The sequence below is a fragment of the Sceloporus occidentalis genome, unplaced genomic scaffold (assembly GCF_023333645.1).
Source record: "Sceloporus occidentalis isolate IW3139 unplaced genomic scaffold, rSceOcc1.0.p SCAF_5, whole genome shotgun sequence".
Lineage (NCBI taxonomy): Eukaryota > Metazoa > Chordata > Lepidosauria > Squamata > Phrynosomatidae > Sceloporus > Sceloporus occidentalis.
In genome coordinates this window covers 175537678-175553741 of record NW_028316985.1, presented here as the reverse complement: position 1 = coordinate 175553741, position 16064 = coordinate 175537678, and the positions used below count along the sequence as shown (strand labels likewise).

Here is a 16064-nt window from a genome sequence, read left to right as displayed (position 1 = left end):
AAACCTTGAAGTGCTGCAAAACGGAAGTGCTGTGAGACTGAGGCGGAAGGCGGAGGGAGGAGCAAAATGGCCGCCGTGGCTGGTTTGGTTGCGATGTTGAAGGGACCGGGAAGGCTTTGGTGTGTCTTCGCCGGACGGAGGAAGAATCCTGGTGCTTCTGGAGCAGGTGAGGGAGGAGAAGCCCTGCCCGAGACGGAGAGTGGCTGGCTCTTGCCACAGAACCCTAGAGTAGGAAGAGAACGCAAGGGCCGCCCAGCCCAGCTCCATTCTGCCATGCAGGAACCCCCACTCAAAGCACCCCATTGACAGATGGACATCCAGCCTCCGTTTGAAGACCTCCAAGGAGGGAGACTCCACTACACTCCGAGGAAGGAGTGTGTTCCACTGTCGAACAGCCCTTACTGTCAGGAAGTTCTTCCTAATGTTGAGCTGGAATCTCTCTTCCTGTAGCTTGCGTCCATTGCTCCATTGGGTCCTGTTCTCTGGAGCAGCAGAAAACAAGCTTGCTCCCTCCTCCATATGGCATCCCTTCAAGTATTTAAACAGGGCTATCATATCACCTCTTAGCCTTCTCTTCTCCAGGCTAAACATCCCCAGCTTTTGGCCTCTTTGGGAATGTGCGTCATCTAAACAAACGCCATGCCCCTGAAGCAGCCAGAAGCCGCATTGTTTGACCCGTCTGTTTTGGGCCTCTGTCACCCATTTTAGGTCACCGGGGCTAGTGGCTTTTCTAGGCGAATCCTCACTCGGTTTAACAAAGCTGTCTGTACATGTTTCTTTTCAGTTGCGTCACGGAGAAGAGAATGTAGTTCACAGAGCCAGCAGGTGCCCAGTGAGGCAGACATGGTGAGAGAGCTTGTGCTTTGTAGTTACGGTGGAAGTTTACAGTAGAAGTAAACGTGTTCATTAGAATTACAGTGAGTAAAGGGAAATGCTTATATTTTTAATTTCATGTTGTAAGTCTTAAGTCAGTGAAGCATCCTTACAACAAACAGTACATGAGCCAATATAAAATATCTAACGCCACTTCATTCATCATACAGAATCTGACACTGACTGATTGTAATTTTGAGTTTTAATAATGAACAGCAAAGACCAATAATTTTTTTTACAATGGCCTGTTTTTTTTGGGGGGGGGGTTACTAGTAAAAACAAACATTAAATAAAAATAGTTCATTTTGTCTGCAATCTAAATTTACATAGCCTGAAGATTTACATTCCTGAAGTGGAAGGCTTTCATGGCCGGCATCCATAGTTTTTTGTGTTTTTTTTGGGCCCTGTGGCCATGTTCTAGAAGAGTTTCTTCCTGATGTTTCGCCAGCATCTGTGGCTGGCATCTTCAGAGAATGCTTGCCTGGAAAGGACTTGGGTCCTTGGGTCTTCACCATTCTCTGAAGATGCCAGCCACAGATGCTGGCGAAACATCAGGAAGAAACTCTTCTAGAACATGGCCACAGGGCCCAAAAACCCACAAAAAGTTATCCTGAAAACTATTATAAGAATAGCAAGAAGCATAAATTCACATTTACCAGAATAAGGAAGGGATGGTTACTTCAAACACTGGGTCAAATCTAAATTCAAGTCATGTAGATGGAAGTGGGACTTCCTTGCCTTTCTCCCCAGTAAAGTCAGGATGTTGTGTGAAGTTCCTCAGAAGACACACTGCAGAGGAGTACAGGATTTTTGAAAATCCTGGAGTGTTCAGTAAGTCAACCTGGAACATTGCTTCTTGGCATAAAGTATCTGATAGGTTAGTTGTGATAGAAACCTTACATAGCATTGCCCTGATGAATAGGTTAGTTGTGATAGAACCCTTACATAGCATTGCCCTGATGATACTGGAAGAAGAAATGTTGGACTAATCTTCCCTGCAGTGAGATATATGGCAGGAATGCAGATGGAGAGTGATGTAGATTTAATTTGACACTGACTGCATTTTTACTGGATTTTTAGTAAGAGTAGGTACACTTGTATTTGGGAATACAGTTGGAAAGAGCTATTGGAGGTAAATTTTTCTCCATTCTTAGAATGGACAAGTTAATCATATGAAACTATGTGGGTTTTGTAAGAGATAACCATATTAGTCTGGTTTGGCATAAAAACACACAAAGGAAAATAATTGAAACGAACTAGAAAGAACAACCTTCTAGCATAAGCTCTTGTGGATTCAATCTATATTTTGTAAGTGTTCAGTTAAAAAAAAAGCACCCACCAAAGCTGACTTCTGCTTCTTAGTGTCAGACGCTGAAACCAAGTTGCTTTCTAGAGTGGACTGCTCCCAATTGACGTCACACTTGACAGCTCTTTTGTCTAGTTTGTGCGTGCAAAAAAATTGAAGAAGTGCTTGTGCCACAGAATCTGATCTAGTACTAGTTTTAATTTTACAGGGTCTACATGTCTCCTCCTGCATAGAATAGTGTCTTGCTTGCTTAAGTAGTTAAGTGATCATTATTGAAAAGGCTTCTACTAAAATTGCTCTCGTTTCAGCCTGTAGCGATGGAAAATCCCTATAAGGAACCACCTAAAAAATGCATCTTGTGTGGAACAACTCTTGACTACAAGAATGTACAGGTACATTCATTTTTGCCTTTTACTTATGCAGTGTATTACAAAAAGCCAAGGAAAGCAAAGTTCAGGATTAGCAAGGAGAATACTATTTCACTTGTCTGCTCTCCTACTAATAAAAGAAAAATGCACTGCTTCAGGGTGGCACTTATTAGTAACCTTTCTGCTTCTTTCGTGTGTTTCCATTCACTCTCTAGGAGTGCTGGTAAGAATTTCAGGAGTTTGTTCAAAAGATACAAAGTTTCATGTAATATAGCATGTTAAGAAGGTAGTTCAGGTTCAGAATGCTAAGTGTGCAATGACCATATGCCAGCTGCATAGGGCAACACCTAAAATGGAGTAGAAGCAGAAGGATTGCAAGCATCAACCATACTGTGCTTTGACTATGAATCCATCATGCAATGGATCCAAACTGAGTTTCATTACTATTTCAGTGGGGTTAAAGTGGTTCCCAAACTGTGGTCCTCCAGGTGTTTTGGACTTGAGTTCCCAGAATCTTTGACATTGATCAAGATGGAAGTTGAAATCTAAAATATCTGGACCAGAGAACCAGAGTTTGGGAACCATTGGAAGTGTAACATTTGGTTCCAACTCAGTATTTTACCCTCATTATTTCTACACTTGGGTTGTAACTTACAAACTGTAGGTGAAATGAAGATCATTATAGCATACTCAGAGCAACAATGTATTCTGAATAAAATAGTTTGCTTCTCATCTAGTATTTAATTATTTTGAACACTGAAATATTTTGTTTCTCCAACAGCTTTTATCACAGTTTATTTCTCCATATACTGGTAAAATCCTTGGTCGACACATAACAGGTATGTAACAAAGAACAACTTTAGCAGTGTTTTGCCAACAGTTATATCCCGTTCGGATCCATATCACCACTTTCAAGGCTATTAAAATAGCTAGCCACTCATGATGAATTGTGTGTGCCTTTTGAATTGTTTTTGTGTTTTCTAAAACTGAATGGAGCTAAAAGATTATTTAACAAGTGTTATTTTAAAGCACAACTAACAGGTAGAATTTGGGCTCATGTAGGAACTGAGTATTTTATATTGTCAAAATATTGTTTTGGAATGATTTTAGAATGACTGTTTCATTTCATAGGCTTATGTGAAAAGAAACAATCTGAACTCACAAAAACTATTAAAAGAGCCCGAAAAACAGGTATATTTCTTTTTTAAAATATGGAAAAATTTACATTTTGCAAAGTCCTTGTCTTTCAAAACCTAACATCTTGATGATTATGTTACAGGATTTATGTCGGTGACATATAAGGACCCAACATTCCTCAGTGACCCTAAAATATGTAATATTAAATATCCAGAATGAACTGTTATTAATTGTACCTAATAAATGTATTTTTGTAATTACTTTGTGCTCATTACTAATAGAACCTCAATAAACAAGCCACTTCCACCTCAACAATCAGTCTATTGTTATTTCCTTCTGTATGCAGAATACAAAAGAAAGGGTGATGAGTATTTGTCCTGAACTTATCTCATAATTAATGATTTAGTCCCTTTTTTTTCGCAGTAGTAAACTAAGTATACCTGGTATTAAAATACAAAACAAAACTCTAAATATTTGTGGCCTGTTCTATGGTACTGTCTGAAATAATCCCTGAGAATATGAGACTGCTTTGCCTTTCTTGAATTGTAAGGACAATGTTAGTTTAATGAGTGAATTTTACTATCTGAAGGATTTTGCCCAGATGCCCTGAATTAACGCAGAATGGTAACTGTATATGCAGCAATTACAGAGGATAAGTATAGAAAAAAATCCTTTATGTTTCTAGAAAAATTTAGATAGTTGGAGAACGTGTGTATTCACCAGGCTCTTTAGGTTCATCCTCATCTGGTTCAGCATTGCTCATATTTCTTTCTTGGTCACAATTGCCATTGTCTTCTCGAAATGGTTTTTGACGAAGTTGGAATGATCTTAGTCTTTTGAAGGGATTTGTTCCACTTGTACTTACACTAGCTTTTCGTTTCATTGCTTGCCTTGTTTCAGCTTCAGGAAAATTAGTTTCTTTGAGCATTAATGTTAGTTGGTCTGTTACTCTGATGTTGTGGTCAACAGTGCAGCAATACTTAGAAAGCTGTCTTCCTTTTAAAGTAACAATGTTCATGTTTAGTCCGGAGTTTGGGAAAAAGTTTTGCAAAGCCTGACAAAGGAAAATATTCTCTTTTGGCTCATCTGGATGGCTTTTGTTTTTTTCTGAAACAGAACACAAATAAGGTGTGAAACTAGAAAATACTTTATGACACTTACAGTAGATTAGAACATTAGCAGCATAGACCAGCAGTTGCTTGACTGATAATGAGCAGACAATCCCCCCCCCCCCAAAAAAAAGTACAAGATTTCCAAACTATAGATGTAGCTTCCCCAGAATCAAAATGGATTCATTTAAGATCCCAGTTTATGTACTGGAAATCACATTAGTTTTCCCAGCATCAATAAAGTGGGTGGGATACAATTTAATTTCACATAATCCAGTTTTACAATCTGTAAATCTTGCAAATGGCTACTCTTCCAGCATGGCTCCCTAATCATGTTCTGAATTGTTCCCCAGTTATTTATGGGCAGTGAAAATACTCAGCTATGGATGATGCCCAACAGGAATGACCTTTCTTGCTTTTCCTGCCCACCTGAACTGCAGATTGACCAGTCTGTCACACAGTTGCTTGGCAGGATGGCCAAAGTGCAAGCTCAGTGGGAAGGGTCATTCCCATGTACTTGCTCAGTACCACAGCACCAACCTGCCATCTCTCTAAGCAGCTAAGTGGCAGGCTTGTGGACATCCTCAAAGAGCTGCACACAAAGCCTTGTAGAGCCACACTGCCTCTTTTCTACTCAGCATTCACTGATGGTCCCTATCTTTCTTATAAAAACAAAAGCAGGATGAGCAAAGGATTTTGCTATGTTGAAGGTATTAGCAAAATTATTTACAAAGTTTGTACATTTTACAGTATCAACAAAGTTTTTATACTTTACATTAACCAATCTTTACAGAGTGCTGAAAAGCACAGCCGTGGACAGCTTAACAAAAGGAATAATTCAGTAAAGATGTTATACAGTGGATCCTTGTTATACGCTGGGGTTTGGTTCCAAGATCCCCCGTGTATAACAAAATCCGTGTATGCTCAAGTCCCATTAAGTATAATGACATAGCAAAATGGTGTCCCTAATAAAAAAATGGAACATCAAGGTAAATTTACACTTTTTTGGAACATTTTCAAACCGTGTATGCTTGAATCCGTGTATAAAAAATCCGTGTATAAGAAGGGCCGACTGTAGTGGTAATTTCAGTTGAGAGAAAACAAATGTCTGGTTCTAGGCATGCTTCCCAATATTTTTCCCAATATTTTGTTACAATAAATTCTAGAAAGTCAGTCTTTCAAAAGACTCAAAAGAATGTAATGCTGTCAGTGATGAAACCTACACAGGTTCTTATCATAATAACTGTGCGTGTCTTTGACAAGTCAGGCCTGAAACAGATGGGCCAAATGATGAGATATTTCCGGCCACATCTGCGATGTAGCATTTAGAAGACACACACTCTGAATGTCGGTGGAAACCGCACTAACACTGCTTCTTCCTAAAACAACCAGACCAAAAAGTAGCGTAGAAATCCGCTCCTTTTTGGCCGCCCAGTTCAGGAGCCCCAAAAAGTCCCATTGCTGTCCTTTTGGCCTGTCTGTTTTGGGCCTCTTAACTTTTTTACTCCAATAAACTAGCAATTGAATAATACAGTTTGTCTTCATTACCTGCAATTAGCATATGTTCTTTTTTTCTTTTTACTTCTTCTCTTAGTTGATCTACTTCTGCTAATAGATTCTCTATCAGCCTTTCACTATCCACTACTTTACTGCATAAATTCTAGAAAAAGGAAGAGATATGAGTGGGAAATGGGATTTTTATCATTACTTGAACACTGTTATCCTTACATTAATTTTTAGTGTCTCCAGCTGAGCATCCAGTCTACAACTATATGTATAGTGGGGAAAAACCAATTTTTCATTTGAAGTGATAGAAAATGTTCATTCTCATATCATGAAGTATAAATTGAACAGGTGTACCCTATGCTGTAGTGTGCAGTACTGGAAGCGTTTAAGGAAAAAGCACTTCTCTCTTTGGTCCAGGCATATAGCTTCACAGAACAGGCAGTCATCTCTGTAGATTTGCACACACTTAACTCTGCAGTTATATTTGTTACTGATGTACATGGGTGTTGAGTGTATAGAGGTCATCCTCTGTTTACCAAGACTGGATGTGTTGATTCAACACATCTTGCTTCCTAAATTATAACCTTATAGATGTGTCTAGAAAGTAAGACATAATTTGCTTGCAGATGGACACAAGAAGAGCAGCTGACTTAAGACTAACCTATGTACAATGATTATACAGATGATGCTTTTTCACATATTTACACAGAATTATATTTCCAGGCTGCATAATATTTTATATATGAATGAAACCCACAGTAATGGAATTGGGTCTTTATCTGAATGCTTACTAATCTGAATAGCATTGTCAAAGAGTTATTTATAGCTTTGCATTACACATTAAATGGTACAAGAGATGTTTTCCAAAAATGTGTAACTTACCTTTAGTTCCTCCTGCAAAGTAGCATACATTTCATTAATCTTATGTACCTCTTTTAGAGACCCATCTTCATTAAAAAATTCTGACCTTTTAATACAAAAAGAAACCTACAATGTACTATTTGTATCTGTCACTTGTAATAAAGTGGCTATTGAAATATCTCAATTTCATCACTTTTAAGTGTGGATACTTTCATACATCCTAAACTGACACCAGAATTATAGAAACATACAGGTAAATAATTAAAATGCTACTTACAGGTAAATAATTAAAATGCTACTTACTAGACAATAATGCTTCCTGAAAATCTTACTGCTTAAAATATTAAACGAGAAGCAAACTCCAATTAGGTATTGAGGTTTTTAGCTGCTTAAAAGCATATAAATGCACATACTTGCTCACTGCTACATAGTCTCTTTTTTCACACTGAAGACTTTATTTAATTGTTTCTTCCAACAGTGAACTCCGTGGCTCATAAATAGAATTTAAATGAGGCCACAAAGACACAAGCAAGGGTATTATAATTCGAGTTCATTTATATCCCCAAACCAGGACACAGTGTTGTACCAGCATGCTCAAAACCCTCAGGTTTGCAGAAATATATATATATTATTGCGTATGAGATGTGTAGCTATAGGGAAAGGGGAGAGAATAGAGTGTTGAAATGGATGCTGATGGGTGGAATGTTTGGTGAATGGCAGTTCCAGTCTGAGTGGACTCAGTTGAGCCTGGGGTTTGAGCAGTGTAGGGAGAAAGTTGTTTGATGATAATGATAATGATGATGATAATAATAATAATAATAATAATAATAATAATAATTTTTATTTCTATCTTCCCGCCTCTCCCGATGGATCGAAGCGGGATCACAGCAAAGTTAAAATTACAATTACAATATTGAAGCATTAGTTACTGAACCATAAGGGCTAGACCATTAGAGTGAGAAAGAGAGAGGTTTAGCTGGGTGCTTAGTAAGGCTATGATTTAGCTTGAGAGGACAAAGAGTGGTGTTCCAAATGTTACATATAATCTCTTTCATGTTTTAACTTCTGTAAATAAAGTTGCATTTTTGTTTTTCTTTTTTTCTTTTTACATTTTTGGCTTCTGAAATTGCTATTGTTCTGAGAGCTGGGTTTCAGACAAAATGTCTATGGCGGCAGCACTGCTGGTGGAACGATGGTGTCCTGTTGGGGACAGAAGTGGAATAAATCCTCACAGGAACCTCAGTGGTGGGATAAAAGGTGGAACCCTCACGTACAGGGTGGAATCCCCTACATTAGGTGTAGGCATTGGATATAATTCCTACAGCTTCCATGGGGGCGGGGGGAGAAAGGAGACTATGGGGCAAAATAGATTGCACCGCCTTCTGGACAGCTTGGGAGCATGGCTTTTGCATGCCGCATGCGCCCAAGTCGCTGGGAAGCTGCCTGGCCCTTTGCACAGGGGAGGCTTCATGATGCTCCAGCATTGCAGCGTTTACATGCTGCACACTGCCAGACTGTCATGAAGCCAGTTTTCGGCTTGAAGGCAGATTGGGGCCGTGGCTTCAAGCTGCCCCTTCCACTAGTCTTATTTCACAACTATGTTCAGTCAACTGGAATCATGGCATACAGAACATTAACAAAAGTATCCACGCAAATCTAGAGAGTGTGATGAACTGGCTTCCTTGACGTCTACGCAGTTTTCAGTGTCACAAGGAAGGACACACCTGGAATTATGAATTTGGGTTTGCGAGAGACGGACATATTGGAACTTTTTCCTGTTTGCTGGGAATTATTTCAAATCCAGGGAGAGCTACTGAAAATGCCATACAAAAATATGGAAAATACTCTCTCCCTACCTGTGTTCTGCAATTGCTCTACAAAAGCCAGAAGAAATACAAGAACCAGATACAGTTCTGTAACCTTGTTGCTCTGCCATTCCCAGATTGGCCACAATAAGAGGAACTTTCTGGAAAAGACTAGAAAAACAGATGTGTAAGAGTAAAATGCAAATATGGAATTTTTTAGTAAATGCTTTCTAATAGTGCATAACCAGAACATCATTCCTTTATTAATTCTTAACTGAAAGGTCAACAATTTACCTATGATCCCTGAAAATGGAAGCAAAGTGCCTCCTTTGTACCCAAAGAGAAAACGGCTGACAAGGTGGTGGTTTGAAGGGTGCTTCCTACTCTGTTGGTATAATCCAGAAGGACTCTGGATTAGAGAAATTGTCTAGTGTGAATTCTCCTCCCTTCTCCTGCTGGAGAATCCACAAATCGAGAAAGTGAATGTTTTGAAAGACATTTTACTTCTGTGCGAATACAGTTGGCCCTTTGTTTTTTGGGGGATCTGTTCCAGACACACATCCGAACACAAAAACGGAGGCTCACGCTTATTGAAGCCCAACAGGCTTGAATGGAGTGCGCCCCATCCATGTGGCAAGGGCGCATGCGCTGAGCGTGCACATCATTGCAAACAATGGAGGTCGCCCCTCCACGTATATTCAAGGGTGTTGATTCCAGATCCATGCATTAGGAGGGGTGACTATATGACTGAAACCACAATTGCTACTTAAGGCATCTTAGTAACAAAGTCCCTTAAAATATGATTGGAACTGGCTTCAAGCCAAGAAGACCAATTTTGAGGTAACACAGATAGCAACGTAAAAGCTAGAATTCTTGAAGTTACATTTTGGATAGTACAGCACAGCCACTTCTGTCTTGCAGTGTTGTGAAGACACTAATCCTAACAGTATTTTGATCTCCAATTCAGATGTATAGGACTGGAGTTGGTTCTCATGTTATGTTGGCTTTTTTACTTTCAGCACTCGTAGGAGTAGGCCCAGCACTAGCATATATAATGCAGCACAAGAGCTAATAAAAGATGAGTTGTGGCAATGTAGTCACCTCTCATACCTTCACTTTCAAGCATTAGAAATGATACATGGTCATGATCTGAAACTTTGGCTTAATCAGTATGTCACAAGGCAAATACAGAAGCCAGAAAGACTTCTAGCACTTCAGAACATGATCCACTATAGCATGTAAACCCATACCTTAAACATGATGGCTAGCAATCATGAACAGCCATGGACCTCTATGCCTAGCAGGGATGGGGAATGTGAAGGGCTCCAGATGTTGCTGAATTGCAATTCCCATTAGGCTTAGCCAGCACAGTCAACAGTGTGAGATGATGAGAGGTGTAATCCTACAACATTTAGAGAGCTCATTTTCTCCAGTTGTGTACAGGATTGTAGCCAGAGATCCGATAGTAAGAGAATGAAATGTCAACTGAACAAATTCCTTCCATTGCATGACTACATTCAGAATGGAGTAAAGAATATATTAATGGAAATTAATATATAAGTATTTATATATTAATGGACATGAATAAATTGAAGAAACTGAATGTATTATTCCTTGAGTAACACAGGTTTATTCAGCGATGAAATGTTACTTTCCACAGATGGGCAATGTCTGTATTAGGATCAACTACAAATCTACAAAAAGTGCTACTGAACCTTTCATAAGTTAGAAGATCCCCAAATCAGCTATCTTCACAACCCCAAAGGGCTACATTTGAATTACCAACCACATACAGTAGTTCCCAACGAATTTCCACTGTTGAAGACTTTTGTGGAAGTGTAGTTGATGGTATCAAACATATTACCCACTTGTAGATTTTTGTTTTGTTCTTATAGATCAACATGGCCAGCTTCATTTTTAGAACAAAGTTTTACTAGATAGGTCCTTTTGGTCAGAATATGGAACTAACAGAGAAAGAAGTCACATAGGATCTAATTTTACTTACCCTTCTTGTGGTTTGTGCAAGGCATACTCAAGTTTGTAAGTGGATGAACTTGAAGAAGTTACACTGGAAGTTAGTAACAGAAAAACAAGACCCTGATTTGAAAAGCGTGATTGTAAACGTGTATGAAGGAGTCGCTCTCGGAAAGTCATGGTCTGGTCAGTATTGCGCCTGAGCTTGTACCAGCCTACCACAGTCTGGGAGGAAGGGAGAAAAGGCAAAAAGAAAAATTAATCCATCTTAAAATCACTTCATTTCCAACTATGAAAGAGTTAAGAAAAAGCTTCAAGGAAAATACATTGCTTTCCAATCCTTTGACCTGCTGCAGTGAACAATGAATTAGAATCAGGATTATGGGCACCATGTGCATTCTTCTATCAGAAATGGTATCTAACACTGCCTAGAAAATAACTAGTCTTCAAAATTTTTTTACCTGATTGGCTTGAATGTGCATATTTATGTTTATATGGGATTATGTCTGCAGTGATCTTGGGTTCACAGAACCAGCATCTGCCTCTTGTGTTTGTCTACTTTTTCAATACTGTTGCAATGCCTAACTTTTTGAACAATACAGGCGTATACAGGATTTCCTCTATAATTATTTACTCGGTTTATGTCTTGCCATTCTACTACAAATGGCAACTTATAATAAAATAGTATAAATAAAGACCTAAATCCAGCTACTAGTTCCACCAAGAGTAGGCCTACCAAAACAATGCTGATTGATTAAACCAATATTAATGTAAATGCCATTAATTCAATGGGTCTGTTCTAGTGAAGACTAGCAAGTGAGTTTAGGCTCTAAGGGGTGAAACAGACAGCCCCGATGGGGTGGCTTGGAGCCGCCCCATTTAGGCTGGATTGGGAGTGTGGCAAACAGATGCGTGGTTCCAATCTAGCCAGTTTCTGCCCCAGATAGGAGCAGAAAAAATCCACTCCTATTTGGGGTGCAAAAAAGCCACCCCTTTGCCTCTGGAGTCAGCTTTTTGCTGACTTCAGGGCATGTAGTGTCTAATCGCCACACCCCCAAGTTGCCTGGAAGCCGCCTGGTGTATGATCACCAGTGCGACTTCTGGGCGATTTGGGGCGTGGCATGTGTAAATGCCAGGCCCTCAAGCCAGCTTTAAGCTGGCTAAAGCTGCCAGTCTGTGTCGGCCCTAAGTTAAAACACGAATTAAAAATGTATTAGTAAAAGAAAAAAATTAGTACTCTTCCCATTAAGTCTCTTCTGCAGCAAAGGGCCTACTGGAATGAAAATGTCTTTGCATTGCAAAAGAGAAATGAATTCTGCTTAGCTTCCCTGGCATTCCATTAAGAGTTCATTGAGAAATACACACACTCTATAATAATAATAATAATAATAATAATAATAATAATAATAATAATAATAGGTTTTATTTATATACCGCCCAATCACTGGGAATCCGAGCGGTTTACAATAGAGGGGATAACAGACAGTTCCCTGCCCACAGGCTTACAATCTAAAAGACACGACAAAAGGAGAACGGAATGGTGAGGGGGGGAGGGAATCAGGTCCAGCATTCTTCTCTCCCTCTGAGGCCTGGACCAAGGCAGATGGACCAGAGGGAGGGCTCTTCTTCTTCAGGCTAGCCCCTGATGGAACTGGGCCAGCCTTCTCTCTCCCTCAGAGGCCGAAAGATGACAGGGAGGGAGGAGCCTCTTTCTTCAGGCTAGCCCCTGATGGTACTGGGCCAGCCTTCTCTCTCCCTCAGAGGCCAAAAGATGACAGTTGGGGAGGTAGGAGCCTCTTTCTTCAGGCTAGCCCCTGGTGGTACTGGGCCAGCCTACTCTCTCCCCCAGAGGCCGAAAGATGACAGGGAGGGAGGAGCCTCTTTCTTCAGGCTAGCCCCTGATGGTACTGGGCCAGCCTTCTCTCTCCCTCAGAGGCCGAAAGATGACAGTTGGGGAGGGAGGAGCCTCTTTCTTCAGGCTAGCCCCTGGTGGTACTGGGCCAGCCTACTCTCTCCCCCAGAGGCCGAAAGATGACAGGGAGGGAGGAGCCTCTTTCTTCAGGCTAGCCCCTGATGGTACTGGGCCAGCCTTCTCTCTCCCTCAGAGGCCGAAAGATGACAGTTGGGGAGGGAGGAGCCTCTTTCTTCAGGCTAGCCCCTGGTGGTACTGGGCCAGCCTACTCTCTCTCCCAGAGGCCGAAAGATGACAGGGAGGGAGGAGCCTCTTTCTTCAGGCTAGCCCCTGATGGTACTGGGCCAGCCTTCTCTCTCCCTCAGAGGCCGAAAGATGACAGTTGGGGAGGGAGGAGCCTCTTTCTTCAGGCTAGCCCCTGATGGAACTGGGCCAGCCTACTCTCTCCCTCAGAGGCCGAAAGATGACAGTTAGGGAGGGAGGAGCCTCTTTCTTCAGGCTAGCCCCTGATGGAACTGGGCCAGCCTTCTCTCTCCCTCAGAGGCCGAAAGATGACAGTTGGGGAGAGAGGAGCCTCTTTCTTCAGGCTCTGTCACTCCCATCTATCTAGATGGATTATCCCCCACCACACAACAACAACAACAACAACAACAACATAACCCCCCAACTGAACCTGACCTCCTATGTTAGAAAAGAAAATTAGAAATTAACAGCAACACAGAAGAGTGGCAGAACTGGGATATATTAGCGGGAAAATACAAAGGTTGTGATGCATTATTGTTACTGTTATTTTTACTAAATGTGGCTTGACCGGGAATAGACTTCTTTCCACTGACCTCACTGGGACTTATACTGAGTATGACATTATGTAAATCAATATGAGTCATGCTGTGGGAAATAAAATTTAGCTAGCTCATTATAGTATTACATTTCTTTAAAACAATTCAAGAGAAGACCTGCTGAAAAGTTCTGGAGCTTCCAAAACCTACTACATTTATGTGGAACTGTAGTTTATTCTAAAAAAGAGAAGAGGCTAATTCTAAGTGCAAAATACCTTCTGGCATCTTGACAATATTTTCTTCAGCAGTGCCTCATTCAGTTCTCCAGCAGAATTGTAAAAGCTAGAATATATAAAGATGAATCAGAATTGACAATGAATCAAACAGTATCTCTGTCTGATTAGAAAGAGAAACAACAGAATTAGAGTTCATCCACAAACTACAGTCCATCAGCAATGGATTGGACAAAGATAATGGCTTCCTAGCACACTATACACATTTCAACACTATTTAATTGCATCCTCATGGGGGCATCCTACACTCATCTGTTCTCTTCACCTACAGGCCAATGCCAAATGACTTGCCACTTCATCTTCCATACCCAAAGGATGTTGAATGTGAATTGCCATTCTCACACACCAATGGGATATATAGGTCTGACCCTGGCCTTCTACTCCATCAAATGCATCTGAGGAAGTAGACTGCTGCCAACTTCTTTCTTTCAGTTAGTCTCAAAGGTACTGCAAGATCTCTCTACATATATGGAACAAAATTCTATATTTTTTAAAGAAATAACATTTAATTCTTACCTGAAGGGTTGGTAACATGGAATGTGTTTCTGTATATCTGAAAAGAAATAACATTATATTGTTTTCAGTGCTTGGTGTAGACATATTTCTGCATATTCTTTAGAATTTTAAAAGAAAGATACATATGAAACTTAAGAATTATTATTCACTGTGACACTCAATACCGTTATGTCTGTCAAAGTGTTTTGCTGGTGAGAATCATAGAGTTGGAAGAGACCACAAGGGCCATCCATTTTGATTTTTGCAAGACTAGACTTAGTGTTCAATCACAACGTTGCATAGCAGACACACCCATTTTTAATACTAACACAAGAGAGAGAGCTTTCTCAGTAAGTGCTCCCACCCTCTGGAATGCCCTTTCACAGGAGGCTAGGTTGGCCCTCTCCCTGTTTTCCTTTCGCCAGCAGGCAAAGACATTTTTGTTCAAGCAGGCTTTTAATGGTTAGGCAGGGAAGGTTATTATTTAGATGTATATTTTATCTGATTTTAACTTTTGTATGGTTTTAAATGATTTTATAGTGTTTTAATGTAGGGATTTTAAATTATTTTAAAAACTTTATTGCACATGATTTTAATTTATTTCTGGAAGCCACCTTGGGTCCCACCCTGGGAAAAAGGCAGCATATAAATTAACTAACTAACTAAGTAACTAGGGCCCATTTCGCACGGGCAGAAAGTACGCGCTCTGCGCGTACTAGGGTTAGAAAGGGATGTCCCTTCGCGTACAAAATGGCGGTGCCCATTCTACACGGGCGCCGCCATCTTGACGTTGCGGATGCCTAGCGTCCGCACGTCTCACAACACTAATGACATTGCGAGTGCGCCATTGGCACCTTGCAGCGTCATTAGTGTGCCACAACAAGAAGCACCATTTTTGGGCTTCTTTTTTGTGGCGCGGAGGAGCCTTGCGGTTTGGCCGCTGAGGCTCCTCCGTGCAGCAAATGAAGGCGCAGGCAGACCGCCCGTTTTGGGCGGTCTGTAATGCGCCCAAGTAAATAAGAAAAGACTCAGTCATAAAAGAATGTCAATGAGAACAGAACTTCCAAAAAGCAAACAGCAGAAATGGAGTGTTTAAGGATTCTTCTCCTCAAATTCTGCTTTTGAAGTGCTACAAAATCATAAAAAGAAAATTGTATTCTTTGAACACAAGGAAATTCAGAGCAGAACCCCACGGGCAGAAAACAGAAGTACAAGTAGGCAGAAAATAAATTATGGCTACACTTGTACCTTCGCTTGCTGCTAATCTGAAAATACAGGACAGTGAGGGGCCATTGCAATGTACTTTGGGTGTGGAAAGGGGAAAAGAGATGAACAGGTACAAAACAAGTTTGATGCTAATGCTATTCCCTCAGGAAAACAGACCAAGGTGTGGAATGGATTCCATCAATACAGAAACTATGGAGCAGTATCACTATGTGCAAAGATACCTCTGCAATCAGGCAGAGTTCAAGGAATACAATTTTCTTTTTATGATTTTGTAGCACTTCAAAAGCAGACTTTGAGGAGAAGGATCCTTAAACACTATTTCTGATGTTTACTTTTTTGAGGTTCTGGGTAAATCTAAAGACCCTGTGTCTGCTGTTCCCATTGACACTCTTTAATGACAGGATCTTTTCTTCCAATCT

General features: G+C 40.5%; 2 protein-coding genes and 1 long non-coding RNA gene across 6 annotated transcripts in view; 2 read left to right on the top strand and 1 right to left on the bottom strand.

The window, feature by feature from the left end:
• The first annotated feature begins 14 nt into the window (after nucleotides 1-14).
• LOC149313179 (small ribosomal subunit protein bS18m-like) lies at nucleotides 15-3912 on the top strand. Of its 2 annotated transcripts, XM_089526196.1 has the most exons (6): nucleotides 23-166; nucleotides 785-846; nucleotides 2488-2571; nucleotides 3329-3386; nucleotides 3679-3738; nucleotides 3827-3912. In XM_089526196.1, the coding sequence occupies exons 1-6, from the start codon at nucleotides 67-69 to the stop codon at nucleotides 3901-3903; spliced, it is 441 nt and encodes a 146-aa protein (XP_089382322.1). In that variant the 5' UTR covers nucleotides 23-66; the 3' UTR covers nucleotides 3904-3912. The 2 variants fall into 2 exon arrangements, with proteins under 2 accessions (XP_089382323.1, XP_089382322.1); XM_089526197.1 differs by lacking the exon at nucleotides 3679-3738 and having other exon boundaries at nucleotides 15-166; nucleotides 3827-3911.
• Nucleotides 853-1949, top strand: LOC149313180 (uncharacterized). The gene is made up of 2 exons (XR_016281357.1): nucleotides 853-1750; nucleotides 1796-1949. It is a non-coding gene; the product is annotated as an uncharacterized LOC149313180 (long non-coding RNA).
• ABRAXAS1 (abraxas 1, BRCA1 A complex subunit) overlaps nucleotides 3312-16064 on the bottom strand; it is a 28739-nt gene continuing 15986 nt past the window's right edge. For all 3 annotated transcript variants that reach the window (XM_089526194.1, XM_089526193.1, XM_089526195.1), the window contains exons 3-9: nucleotides 14440-14476; nucleotides 13906-13972; nucleotides 10971-11164; nucleotides 9017-9136; nucleotides 7182-7266; nucleotides 6342-6453; nucleotides 3312-4791 (exon numbers count right to left, since the gene is read on the bottom strand). In XM_089526194.1, the coding sequence (XP_089382320.1) occupies nucleotides 4376-4791; nucleotides 6342-6453; nucleotides 7182-7266; nucleotides 9017-9136; nucleotides 10971-11164; nucleotides 13906-13972; nucleotides 14440-14476 (1031 nt within the window). In that variant the 3' untranslated portion in view covers nucleotides 3312-4375. The remainder of the gene's footprint in view (nucleotides 4792-6341; nucleotides 6454-7181; nucleotides 7267-9016; nucleotides 9137-10970; nucleotides 11165-13905; nucleotides 13973-14439; nucleotides 14477-16064) is intronic.